Source organism: Xylocopa sonorina, chromosome 7 (assembly GCF_050948175.1).
Source record: "Xylocopa sonorina isolate GNS202 chromosome 7, iyXylSono1_principal, whole genome shotgun sequence".
Classification (NCBI taxonomy): Eukaryota; Metazoa; Arthropoda; class Insecta; order Hymenoptera; family Apidae; genus Xylocopa; species Xylocopa sonorina.
In genome coordinates, this window is record NC_135199.1 from 6,217,733 (window position 1) to 6,231,889 (window position 14,157).

Consider the following 14,157-nt stretch of genomic DNA (forward strand, 5'->3'; position numbering starts at 1 on the left):
TTGTAAGCTGATTAAATTATTTGTATAGTACCGATTGCATGGGCATGGTAATTTGAAAAATAAGATAACAATTGCAATTTAAGTATAGTTTCGGATAATAAATCTATCTAACGATATACTAGTAATTTGTTTGTTGCTATAAAAGATAGGCAGGGTATGGTGCCTCGTAAAGAAGCGTGGTAAAAATTAGTTTAAGTTTAAATTTCTCAGTTTTATTTGTGCCAATGCGTACAATGACGGAGCATTATTAATTTTCGCGACATTTGCGATTTATCTTCTAATGAAAATGCTCCTTGTTGTCCGAGAGCATCGCGAACGTTGGTAAGCCTGATAATTGGCTATGTATTTCTATTCCGTCGTCTGCATTAAAGGGCAAGTGACAGCTCGAGCTATATTGTTGACATTCGTATGAAAATTACGCTGCCGCGTTGCACTTGTGGAAAAGAGATTTTTTAAATAATTGAGATTGAGATACGTAAGTGTGAATGTTTATCTTCACGTAAGAACTCTAATTATACGATTTTGGTGAATTGTGTGCGCGTACACAAAAAGAAAAGCCAGGATTAAATGATAATCGGCGTTTCAGGAAGTACAATTACATAGAGGAAATTTATTTGAAACATTTAACAGTCACGCTTAAAGTGATACCCGTCAACTTGATTATCTGATATTGATTACTATAGCCTAGTAGTTCTAACAATGACTGCTTATTGGAAAACTCCGTTCAAGCACCGTCGTAAACGTTGTTCTCGTCAATAGTATGTTCCCGACAGTGAACGATAAAGTGCGTGTGTAAAAGTGAATCAATCCGTATGGCATTACGCGTAGTTACTACGGCGTCGCTAACTAAAAGAACTAACAATTCTTCTGATCGACGTTCGATTTTTTTGTAATGGTACCGATACAACTTAATTAATTCACGTAAGAAGTAAGTTTCACTCTGAACCAGTGGTTCGTTTCGATATTTACTTTTTCAAGTATTCGCGTTTCATCTTGTTTATTCTATTCGTTGCATTTGCACATAGCACATTAAAGTTATAATATTTATCAATGGTCGAATATACGTACATATTATTACCTATTTCGAATAATATAAAAGCATATTACTTTATTTAATCTAGTGGGAGGATTATTTACTGTATACTTGAAAGTCAGTAGTCACTTGAAAGTTAGTAGTCACACAGTAGTCAAAATTAGCGGGCAGAATATTTACGACACACCTATGCGATCTGTACATTTATGTATATATGGCATAAAAGGTAGCATTTCGTATCACTACGAAAACTATATTTCGTTTGTTTATACTTTACGCTACGCGTTCATTTCGTTGGACCATAAACGATACCACCGACAGGTTTTACAGAAGTTCGACCTTTCACGGCTACGAATTAACACTTTACGTATCTTAAACAAAACATTGTCGAGTTGATACGCGGACCGACGTAGCGTGTAACCTCAAGCGTATTAATTATCCCTGACATTTTCGGCTCTATTTATAGAGTTCCCTGTCCGTAGTGTTTCGTGTCCGATTTTACATCTTCCCCATGGAAAAGAAGAAAGAGAAGAGATGAAATCCGACGATTGTTCTCACGGTTCGCTATTAATATTCGTGGCTACTCATCGATTGATCTTTTCCGGCTTTCGGTTAAAGATTCGAGGCTCTAGGGTGAGAATCGATCAGTGGTCGCGGCTGTGCGCGATAACGAAAATAACGTGATCGATTCGAATCGGTGAAATCGAAAGTGGATGAAAATTGAGAGTGGTGAAATAGACAAAGGCAAAGACGGTTTCGGCATGACCTGTGGCGGTGACGAGATCTCGTTAGAAATATCGGGCGGGGAGGAGGAGGTATGGAAGCTGAAGCTGGTCGGCAGTCTCACCATCAGGGGCTGCAGCTTACCCTGCCATCCCCGGGAATCCCCGGACTGGACGTCGTGAGAGCTTTGCATCAGGTCTGTACCACAAATTTTATTAGCGTGCAGTAATTCTAAGCAATTCTTGGGAACGACCAAATCCTATGGTGAACTTAACAAATGACTCTATATATCGTTAACAATACAGTTTAACAGAACAATATTCTCTTTCCACATTTAATATTTTATAAATATATCAATTGTATGGTATGTGGTATTTATACATTCGGAACTTAGTCAAATATTATTAATCCAATCTTCGTCGTGTTAAGAGCAGTTTATCTATTGAAAAAGTGAGTTAAAGTTTAGTTTAAAAAAAGAAGACTGTTGTTGCAGTGTACTCCACTTCATTTTCTCGCACGTATGAGCGATTGGTTAGATGATACGGTGCTTAGTTAAAGGCAGTAGGTGACTTTACACACCCTTACTTGAGCCATCGATTCCAGATACACCGATGTTATTCATTCCTTTTCGATCTCTTTGCTCCGTGATCCCCTGACCTTGGATAGTGCACGATGGCGGGTTTCCTTTGTGCACGTAGATTCAAAGTCCGTCGGATTAAGGAGTGCGTGTCATTTGTCGCACAAAATTTCATTGCTTTTTTCCTTGTAACGAAGTAAAGTTACTGCAATCGAGAGTTCTTTTTAAGTAATAACTTTCGCGTCTAAATATCTTTATTGTCAAGTTATTCGCAATTAAAAATTGTTCACCAATTAATGCTTCTAGTATCGGCAAATGGGAAGTCGCTCATTTCCTGTTAAAGCTATCCGATTTATACCAACCCAGTGAAGTTTAGATTCTAACTTTCACCAAGGTTCTTATGCCATCGTACGTATGGATTCATTCTTGGTCATTAAATCTTTGAGGCTCCATCTGTTTTAGAAAGTGCACGGTTTGTCTTGAAATGGCGTTATTAACTTTGTAATCACAGATATCGTTGTCGATTCAAAGCTTTACAACGTGATTCCCTGTTTTCATGCTCGTAGACGACCAGATACTCGGGCAATTTATTCACAATTGCACGACGAATAAAAAAAAGGAACGACACTGTTCATATAGTAGCTTTCGATAACATAGGACATTAACGTAGACATGAGACGAAAATTCTTCAAGGTAACATAAATGCGTTTAAAATCATACGTATGTATCCTCATTGAAAAAACGATTTAAGTTACAATTGTACACATAGATTTTGCTCCTGAACTTTTTGAATCGCAACCATTTTTTTATTTATATCGGTGGCGTGCGTATTTTCCATAAAAATTACAAAAATTACAAGATATATGATAAAAAAGAAATAAATAACAGTTTATTCATTTTGATCTTAAAATAGATACAATACAAATATTTTGAAAAAATAATCGCACGATATGTATTTATTATTTATATTTTAGAAGATACGAGGGAAGCGGCGCTTCTACAGCTTCCATGAGCTGCACGCCACCGATTCGTATTCAATTTATTCATTTATTTATCTATTTGTTTTCTTTCAGACTGTGATATCACTGCGCTCTGCACTGGATTCCTCGCGCGAGGAGCTTCGTCGTCTTAAGGAGAGCGTCGGTGATTTTTCTGGCGAGAGTTACGTCGACGTCGTCGAGAGGCTCGCTCTTGAGAATCACGTCCTTAGGCGAAAGATCCTAAGCAGGAACAGTGAGTTTTCTAGTGATGCTGCTACAAGCCCGCCGCCCCAGGCCCGTCTTTTTCCACTTGCAGTAGAGGACGTCAAAGAGTGAGTCTCGAAATGCGTCTCTGTGAGCAATTAAAGGGTTCGTTTGCGGATTTCGTTTCCTTAGTGCCGCATGATCTCCCTGTTCTACATTCGCTTCACGGAACCATTGTAGGCGTTTCAACAAAGGGGACCTCGTTTCGTCCGACTCATTCATGGAATGCGATAACATTAGCGTAGAAACATTTTCCATTTATTAATCGTTCGCTTAGCTGTAAAAAGATCGTTAGCTCGTCGCAATCGTTCCAATCGTCGTTTAATTCCAGTCGATTCATAATCTACCAGCTACCTCTGAAAAGATTTCGTGACTTAGCATGTTAATATTTTGAGACGAAAAGTAAACGATAGAAATTTGCCATTCCAATTAGAATGGTAGGAGCTTCCGAAGGATATATACCAACAAAACTGCGGAATACATAATCGAGTTCCTTTTAGAATCCAGCGCAAAGTTAATCACAAAATATCAAAGCCTCAGAAGTTTCCGCGATAACGGTGAAACGTAGTAGTCGCGTAATTCGGCGGTTAGCATCGTGAATTGCTAAACGGAGAAGCTGCGTGATGTTAGCGTTAATTACAAGGAACGCGTACCGTTCTCGATGCACCTATTAATAACCACGTGTGTAGCGTGCATATACGCGGTTGCATTCTCGCTGTCATTCTCACCCTGTAAACGGTATCAGTCTGTCAGAGGAAGCAGGCGTACTCATGGACGCGTCCAGGGACAAAGTCGATGCGCAGAAGGACGTGCCGGAGGTATCCAAGCCGGTCATTGGTCCGCGAATCGACAGCAACACCGGTGGTAACAATGAGAATCCCGATTCGGAGTCCCGTACTTTTGCGAAAGTGTCCAAGGGCTACGATGGATCGTCGTCCAAATCGGAGTTCAGGGATCAGAAGTCAAAGTGTACGATGCTGAAAGACACGGCTGGTATTAAATCACAGGCAGCTACGTCCACCGGCAGTTTGGATGATACGGTGAAAAGTGGGATTTCTAACGTGGCGGCTACTGATAGACAATCCAAAGACGTCGAAGAGGAGAACGAGGCGCCAATCGATCACCTGGATATACCGGACAAGGATTTGGAGGATCTAAGCCTGAAGTCTGTCTCCGACGGGGACAATTCGGTGTTCAGCGATAATCCGGACGCGCAACTGTCGCAGCAACATCAACGCCAGAACCAATTAACCGAACAACCAAAGCCAAACGACCAATCCGAGAACGAGTCCGAAGAGCTTGACGATATCGAGCTGATATTCACGACGGACGAAACGTGCCGCGACTTGGGCCTTCAGGAGGATCTGGTCTCTATAACGGAGACCGAATCCTGGCAGCAACCCGCGGTCACTGGCCAGCCGGTGCTGCTGAAATACACCAAGTCAGCCGAGGGCGAATCTTTGGTTTGCAATGGCGAAAAGACCAGTTCAGTTGAGGAGGCTGCCTCCTCGCAGAGCTCGAGCATCGATCGCGAAGAAAGCGTGGACAGGTTCGACGAGAGCTCTACCACCAGGTTGAACAAAATGTGGTCGCAGTGTTCGGTATTGGTCGAGACAGACATAAGCAAGTGCGGCGTCGTTGAAGAGCCTGAACATTCGACTAGACACGCGGTCAGGAGGAACACTTTGGCCGCGCCACCCACCGCTTATAGGTAACAGTTAGTTTTTCAATATTACAAGACAATGTATTGATATTTTTTAGGTGTACATTTACAGATACTCGGGCTTTTTTCTCAAAACTTTAAATAACTTAATGTTATTTATATGAAAAGAGATTGTTTATACATTTTTTACAGATTTAAAAACAAGGTTATTAAATATTGTAGGCATAGCTTTTTATATATAGTATCCTTAAGAGAACAAGGAAAAAATTATGGCTCGTAAGAATGGGTGTACAAAGTTTTACATCACGTAGGGCTCTTCACTCTGTACTTGATGGAAGACTCTCACGCCAATATGTGTATGCATGTATTCGCTGAAAGTACTTTAATTAGCTGCTAGGGTACTTAACAGCTATAAAACGTTTTCACTCGCTTTCAACTTTTTTTTTCCTCCTCTACTGTAATTTGCCAGATATGATAGTCGCGATGACCGATATGTGCACATTAACGAAAGGGCACTTCAATTACGTTTGCTATTATTATATATTTGTAATCATATATTACTAAATATTATAATCCATTATTATATGTACAAGTAATTTAATTATATCGTTTGCGTTTTATTCTTAATCTGTATTGGAAATCAACTTTGATTTTGATGCGATTACATATTTTACAAAAATTAATTACAAAAGGGATAGTTATTCCATTGCTTGGCAGATGCAAAGATATCTATAAAACAGTGCGCGTTCGAAAAAATATACAATTATTTTTGTTTTCCAGACCGATCATTCATCGTGAAGCTTTAGTGGGCAGCCGACGAAAGAGCTCGGCGCCTTTGAGGCCGGTGATGGACAGAATCGCCGGAGCAAGACGAGAGTCTGGTGCTCAAACAGACATTTCTGCGCTTCCAGCTCACTGGCGGTCCGAGAGTTATCTCGCGCACAAAGTGGCTCATACGTTTACCACGTTGCCAAGCAAATTTGCTCTGCCGACCGGGGTGCCTGGAAGACTGCGATTGTCCGACAAGACCCGGGAAGCGAGAAGAGTGATGCTGTCGGACATCAGTTTCACCAGCATGGTGCCAGAGCTGTCTAGAAGCGCCGATCATCTCTGCCAAGATCCTCACGCACAGGTAGGGTCCGAATTGGGGTCAGAGTCTTCGTAGCTTTGTTGAAAAAAAAGAGAAATATAACGTCACTTTTATGGCAGAGGAGAAGAACGATGCAGTTCGTGGTTTAAAAAGTAGGACAAGCTGATTGTTGATATTGTAGTAATAGTATCGTCCACGCACATTAGTCGTGAGTCGTGTTTTTACACAATATACTTCAGTGCATATGAGATCGAATGTTTTCTAAATTTTGCGCTTCAAGTGCAAGACATGTTTGTATTTGTATGAGAACAAATGCACTTTGCCACGTATGGTGAAATAGGTCGTATTTTAGCACCCATGATCAATGCTCTGTATACTTAATCGATAATGAATAATAAACGTATGTTTTATTGGTGTTTAATAATTTTTTATTTATTGTAATGATACAGTAAATAAAGTAGCGCTTTCAATGATCGTTATCAAAGTATCGTACATCTGAAATCGCATCCTCGTAAAACAGTTTCAGTAGAACCGTCTAGTCGATCGGTTTTCAGACCTTGAGTAATAATTTCTCAGTAAGACACTGTTGAAACAAAGTAAGACATTATTCAAATAGTTTTGCCGCGGGCGATATAAGCGGGAAACTTTGTAACTGATTCCCGTGGGTATTACGCAAAAGGCAATTAGAGTACGTTCATCAACGTGTACACGGTCCGTGTCGTAAATTGTCAATGTAGTAGACTGTTCTTGAAACGCGTAACACCGTCACAGGCGTGCGTTTACGTACGCGAGTGTGTACGGAAACACTGTGCGTGGGAGAAGGTCGAACGGATGAAGTTAATGCGATTCACTCTGGTGTTCGTCGCAATTCCACCGTCAGCTCGGATGACTAATTGCTGTCTTCGTCTCGTCTGTTTACGATACTACTGATTCCGAACATTTATTGCTTCGATGAATGCGTGGGATCAATTCCAATAATATTGTCCCGATGCTTTACAGTTAGTTATCGTTTCTGTCGTCCCACTAGGATGAAGTCACGGATTAAAATGTTGCCTTGAAGTCTGTATATATTTTCAGTCCCTTCGTCTGGAAATTTTCCGCCTCCTGAATTTCATTTCGCATCTTTTAATAACGTCGCCATACTACCGTAATACCGTTTCGTCGAAATACAAATATTAGCCTCCGCGACAGTGCCTCTTCTGAACAACTTTAATCGGTCTTTATTTTTTATTTAGACCTGTTTCAGTTCCCGTGGTTGCGGTCTCCGTACACCGGACGTGCATCGACGCGAATCGCTGGGATCACCGGCAGGATTTTGGCCTCGTTGCAATCCAGGCACAGGACTTCCTAGTCCCTGTGACTGCCGCCTCTCCACCGACCTCTACTCTTCCCGATATCGCGGCTCTCTGTCTTCGATCCCGTCGCCTGGACTGGAAACCGTTGGCGGACCATCGCGAAGACACTCCTGGAGAGCGACTGCGGCCTCATTCGATACCTGGAGAGTTCCGGTGGCCACTTCCACGCCGAGACCAACCTGGTCCTCCATGCCCTCCTCACCTACTCACGTGCACCCCCCTGCGGCCTCCTCGAAGACTTCCAAAAATGTTCCGAAGCGGACGCGATCGAAGGTCACGTTTCAAGGTACGTATTTTCAATACTTTCAATGGATTCGTATCGACAAGAAAAGAATTTGATTTGCCAAATACTGAAGTATCTGGTAAAGATGGTAATTAATCGTAATTTGAAGACGCAAACTTTGGTCAGAATACAAGTTATAAATGGACCTGTAATTTTCCATTAATCGAAAGAAGTTTCACAGTCAGGATTAGTTAAATTTGAAGCTCAACCACTCTAGATTAACCTTCTGTCACGCCCAGTAACCTTGCACTGAACGGAGTCGTACCGTAGGTTCGTGTTTCTTCGCTACGTTATAGGATACAAACGAGTAACTTGATCATATAATCTACGTTATGCTTTTTAATATTATTTTAATACTCTTCGTGCGTTCACCTATTTTCCCAAAAAAATATAGCAGTTGCTTTATCTTACGCATGATCTATGAAAAGTTGAATATTCATCCGAGTTCGTTTTTATAAATTTACATTTATCAATTCTTCAATTCAGCTACGAATTGTACGTTTCTTAGTCAGCGACCTCAATGGGAACGGATTTAACAGTTGGTCGCTCCGTTCGCTTGCAGATTGCCCGATGACGCGCGGCAGTTTGCCGAATTTGCGCTCGGATTTGGTGACCGGCGATAACAGCGGCGATTCGACCGAGTCGTTGATCGACGAGGCGGAGGATTATTTGCGACGGAGCATCGATTCGATGCTGACAATATCCAGTAGCGGCGTCAGTTCCGATTATTGGAACAGACAGACGACCAGGCGGAGACGTACGCGACGATTCTCCGAGCCGGATCTCATCCGTGACTGGCATCCGCCGCAGGATGCCAGACCGTACCTGCCAAAGGTAAATTTCATCAACGCTCAAGATATTAGCACTATGGAAGCTGAACTAATCAACTACGTGGAGATTAATCGTTCAGATTTTCAATAATATCAGGCTTTAATCGTGTGCTACGGTATTAAAGTAAAATATTGCGGGTCATCCAGTGGCACTGATAATATATGTTAATGACAGATCGATAAATTGAATATATATGACACGATATTAAAGATAACATTTAGGTAGACTTGTTAGAATCATTGATTTTTCGTTTACGATCACCGCGGTCGATGTTTCTCGGCAGATACCAAGGGATCTCAAGCTGGATCATCTCGTGAAGGTTATATCGCCAGAGGGTAAAGTTCTTCAAGGCCGAGTCAGATACGTGGGACCCGTACCTGGTCGTGAGGAGATACACGTTGGTGTGGAGTTACCCTATTTAAACGGCTCCTCTGATGGCACTTTTCACGGCAGAAGATTCTTCGATTGGTAAGTTATCGTTCATTCGCCTTTCACCGTCACTGGTAACCGTTCTAAATTATTTTACTCCTCGAGCGATACTACGATAGCGTCAGACGTTTCTTTAGAAATTTCTTTCGAGTATTGTTCAGCAGGTGTTCGCGCAAGATTGACAATTTTTTCCTTATACACGCAAATTGTGTCGCACGTCGAGTCAGAGCCTTTTATGAAACGAGCTTCGTTGCTTCACTGGAACAATAACCAGGGCCTTTTATCGAACGAACGTTGGTCGCGTTTTAGCAGTTCCTATTAACACAACGCCACTGTCGCGACTCTGCATTGTTACCGCGGTGAAAACAGTGTTAACGAAATGCTTGGGAAACGTGACACGGATACCGAGTTGTATAATAAAGTATAATTGATATTAAGTGAGACGATTGTTGAAAATCATGATTAAAAGGAGGCCAGAATTATTTTGTGTACTTTTTGCTGTTCTGCTTTGCTCTTTTGGCCTTCAAAAATTTCCTAAAGTTACAAAGTATCTTCTTAAAAGGAAAAGAGAACAAATAGGACAGATAATTAGTAGATGTAGCTGCTCCAAAAAGCTAATGGGTACCCGTTTTACGAATCATCACCAACGTTCAATTCCAGTAGCGTACGAACAGGGGATCGTCATGCGGATTGCTCAAATTTCTGCAGTTAAGGGAGTAATAGCGATCATTCTGTTACGTGCGAGCTTTCGTGATGCATTCTGTTACCAGTGTTTTGCGAGGCCCGGCCTCGCGCTCCGGTGTTCTACCTCCCTTTTAAACGTAGTCGAAACAAAACGGCGTGTCGCGAGTTCTTCCAAGAGTTCTCAATTAAATCGTCGCCAGCGGCGGAGCAGTAGCCGCAGGCCTTTCCCGAATCGGCCCGCGACGTATTTAATTTTGTAATTGCACTCGTGTTCTCGAGATAATAGGTCGAACGTGGAATGAGCTGCGTGACAGAAGCAATTCCACTCGCGATAACTCCAACTCCCCTGTTCGTCTCTGTTCCTACTGTTGATGGGAGTACGCGCATGCACCTGCACCGCGGGTCCGTATGCACATGCAGCAGCGGAGTAATTTGGGTATGGGCTCTCACTTCCCCGTGGAGGAATGCGAAGTTCACCCTGTGAACGCCGCTCGATAACTCTCCGCCACTTTTAACAACTATTGTTTCACGGCGTAAAAGTTATGGTAATTCGCTCGCTTCCGCTAGTTAATGGATGAACGCTGTTCGAAGCTGGTTGAAAATATTTGCGAAATACTGCTTCTTTTTGAAGGAGAGCCAGGACTCTCTGGTTGCTCTTCTAATTGTATTGGAATTATGCAGCAGCTAGTCGGTGTGAAGCAATGAGAAAATTGCCGGCACGAATCGGTCTAAAACTATAAAAAGTGGGAACGATCTTTCGTGCAGAAATTATTTTTACTTACATCTCCATTTCAGAACTTAAAGCTCAAGCATTGGAAGTAAGAGTACGTCGAACGTCCAACGCGTTAAATATTCTTTGCACATTCGTTAAAAGCATAGTTGTGTCGCAAGGAATTGGATCTTGCAAAATGCACTCTAGCAAAGAAGCAAAGAAGAAACTGTAGTTGCGTATTTCTGCCATAAGAATTTCATTACAGAAAACAGAGTGATAATGTAATGAATTTGCACGCGCTCAATTGGAGTGTTTTGAAATTATCTAATTTATATAATAGCCGTTACTCATTATCAGTCTGTGCCTTTAAAGGCAAACCTGTGGCCTCCAGTGAAGCTGATGAAAAAGTCGTTACGTAAGGTTTGTGTAATTGCAGTTAACACCTACGTGCTATTTGAAGTTGGTAGTTGAACGGGATCGTTTGACACCGTTTCGAGATCATTTTCTGCTCTTCGCTTGCGAGATGATCGTATCAAATCCTTACGTTACGCGCATAAGAGCGTTCCAGTCTGCTGGCACTTTGCAGCAAGTGTTTTGCCGATCGACAACACGATGAATAAATAATGGTGACTTGGTCGTGTCGTGGCCACCGATCGCCTAGATCCAACCTGCGCATTAGGAGTTTACGCGCGATGGTGTAACGCAATTCCATGTGCATCGACGATATTTAAACTGTACGCGAAAACTGGAAATCCGGCAAAGTTGTGCAACTTTTACGTTTCTCACGGGCAGAGAGATCATTATGAGATAGAAACTGAATAATCGACGATGGAACGTCGAATCTGCACGCGAAACGATCTTTTGTTAACGCTTTTCTTTTCGTAGTTATTTCTTCGTCCAAGGCGATCTTTCTAATGGACATTATTTCAGAACGTCAGCATTAAATGTTTAAAGCAGCGGAGGAATAAAGGCGCCATTCAGTTCACGTCCATAGAACGGGATAGCATTGAAACCGTAGACTTTAACCGATACGCTTCATGCATCATACGTGAAAGGTTTACGTCTATTCTTATTCCGAGAATAAAAAAAGGGCAGCTGCATGAAGTACACTATTTTATACGTAGATAAATATATAAATGTATGTACACACATGTACATGTACGGTCGATCGATATTTTTATAAATTCTCGTCAGCTGATCGCACTCGTTAATTAATTACGAGTGACGTTACTTAATGAAAATATAATATATCCTGACAATATTCTTGCGAGTATATAATAAATAACGTACAAAGTTAGTTGACCTAATTTTTAGTATAATACGATTTTAATTTTGAATTAGCTGTTAAATGTATATTTCATGGTGATAGCCGCTCGTGCAATTTCGCATGAAAGATTAGGAAATAATTAGCCCCACGGGTGTACCGGAGCTATTCTCATAACTATATTTCTGCATAGTGCCCCGAGCTGGGCGTTGTAAAGTGCCGATCAACAATGCAAATATTATTCGCGCGAAACGAATACTCTTTCGCGTGTTTTACTAGCGCTCGTGGTGCTCCTAATTCTGTTTCCAAAATGATCGCGTTTGCTCGTTATTCGAACATCGTAAACGTTAGATCCACGGTACTCCGCAACATAATCAGAAGATAAAATAAAGACCGCGGCAAGAAACCACAATGCTAACGAATTATGTATCTAATCAAGCAACTAGGAAGCATATAAATAGACTCTAGGCACGCGCAACTAACTCGAAGGAAACAGCGCGTTCGTTCCTTTCTTGATAAACCAACGAGCCGACAGAAATCTATTTTTTTAAACGTAGAGAACGGATAAATTTTTCCTTCATCGTATAACATCCATTTTTACCTAAATATAACAGTCGCTGATAGATATTGTAGATTTATACGAAACAATCGAGTCGTTGCAATTGCAGTTTCGCAACTTTGCCAGAACGAGCGTTGCGTTTGCAGTGAGAAACCTGAAAAAAGTATCTCGTGGTTGCTATCAACGGAAAAACCAGTAATAAAAAGAGACGAGAGACGGTGACCCGAAAAGTAACGAACGCCAGCGTGGATCAAACGTTGTTGGGTTTGGCCGACTGGGTCGATAGCCATGTCCGTCGTACATGTCGTCGTGAGGGACGTCCGTGCCGTAGAAAAGCCTTGGAAAATCGGTTCAAGTTTGGCTCGAGATGCTCGCGTGATAATCATCGTCCCTGGATGCACGCCTCCTTTAATTCCCATCTTGAGAAGGTATCCGCAGCGTTACTTCACGCCGTTGAACTCGAAACGCGGTCGAAGGGAAGTACGTTCGATAACTTTCGTTCATTGATAATACTCGCGGACCAATTCGAGTGGAATCATCGAGAACTTAACACCTCGATAGTCGAGGGAAAGCAGTGATATTAATTTCAATGCCGATCGAGGTCGACCTTTGTCGCGCCTCTGCCTGTCCCGATTCGCGGTTCATTTGCAGAGGAAACAAGCTGTCGCGATGCGACTCGATTGCGTGACTGTGTCCAATTTTTCAGAATTTATAGGCTGATCAAGAGATACAAGTGCAACCGGTTGAAGTCGAAGTACACGGGAAATGCAGTAAACTTACTGGCTTCGTGCAACCGGTCCTCGTTATTAAGATGCACACGTTACGTTGCATTTTCGTTCGGTTCTTCCGCGAGAGGCGAACCCACAGCACGAGAATCGTGCAACATTGATCTTTAACCGGTCGTTCGTCCTTTTATTCTTCCTCTTCTCCACTTAACCGTGGTTACGTCTTGCAATGATGCACTGGCTTCGACGCCTGCGTTGCGATATGATACATTGCCAGCAGTAAATAACTTTTTACTACTATTCTGTTATAAAATGAGTATTTCATGGTTAAACGACTTTTTCAGTAAGAAATCAGTACGAAATAATGACTGGTCTTTGTTAACTCAGACAACGAAGTCTTTAAATTATTTATTGCAGTTATTGTTATCGTTGTCTGCCATCTCAAAGAAAAAATGGAACTTTTAGAATGATTTTATTGTTTTTTACTGGGATATACGAAATACTTGAAGAAGCTAAATTTTTTACGACCATTTTCTGTTCTCAGCGAACCAGATCGAGCGATTTTCGTTCCCTTCAAGAAGGTGATTCTGGCCTGGTGTACTACTTGACCCGAGCCGCCGAGCAACTTAACGACTCCCCGAATTCTGTTGTCTCAGTACACAATGTGAACCGAAGAATGCGGCAAAACACGGTAGGTACGCGTTGTCCAGCGGTTTCAACGGGTACGTGACACGTCTATCCATCGTAGTGACCCGCGAAATGCCAATCAACACGCCAAGACGAAGGGTAAGTTCTCGTAAAAGAAACAAAAAAAAGAGACTCCAGTTTCACCATTCCCTTCCTTTTCTCTGATCGTACGATCGAACGAAAAGAAACGTTCATATATACAAAGTTCTTCGATCGTACCGGAAGACAGATCTCATTGATGGTACCTTATTCAAGATCTCGTTCGCGTTGGTCTAAAAGTAAAAGTGGATCGAGCAGA

The 14,157-nt window shown here is 41.9% G+C and overlaps 1 protein-coding gene across 3 annotated transcripts; it reads left to right on the forward strand.

The window, feature by feature from the left end:
* Positions 1–345: 345 nt before the first annotated feature.
* LOC143425325 (uncharacterized) lies at positions 346–14,157 on the forward strand. Of its 3 annotated transcripts, none has more exons than XM_076898040.1 (9): positions 346–481; positions 1,659–1,952; positions 3,407–3,645; positions 4,323–5,288; positions 6,021–6,372; positions 7,566–7,971; positions 8,531–8,802; positions 9,083–9,267; positions 13,717–14,157. In XM_076898040.1, exons 2-9 carry the CDS (start codon positions 1,851–1,853, stop codon positions 13,778–13,780), a joined length of 2,586 nt encoding a protein of 861 aa, XP_076754155.1. In that variant the 5' UTR covers positions 346–481; positions 1,659–1,850; the 3' UTR covers positions 13,781–14,157. The 3 variants fall into 3 exon arrangements, with proteins under 3 accessions (XP_076754155.1, XP_076754156.1, XP_076754157.1); XM_076898041.1 differs by lacking the exon at positions 13,717–14,157 and adding an exon at positions 11,211–11,386; XM_076898042.1 differs by lacking the exons at positions 346–481; positions 1,659–1,952 and having other exon boundaries at positions 3,428–3,566.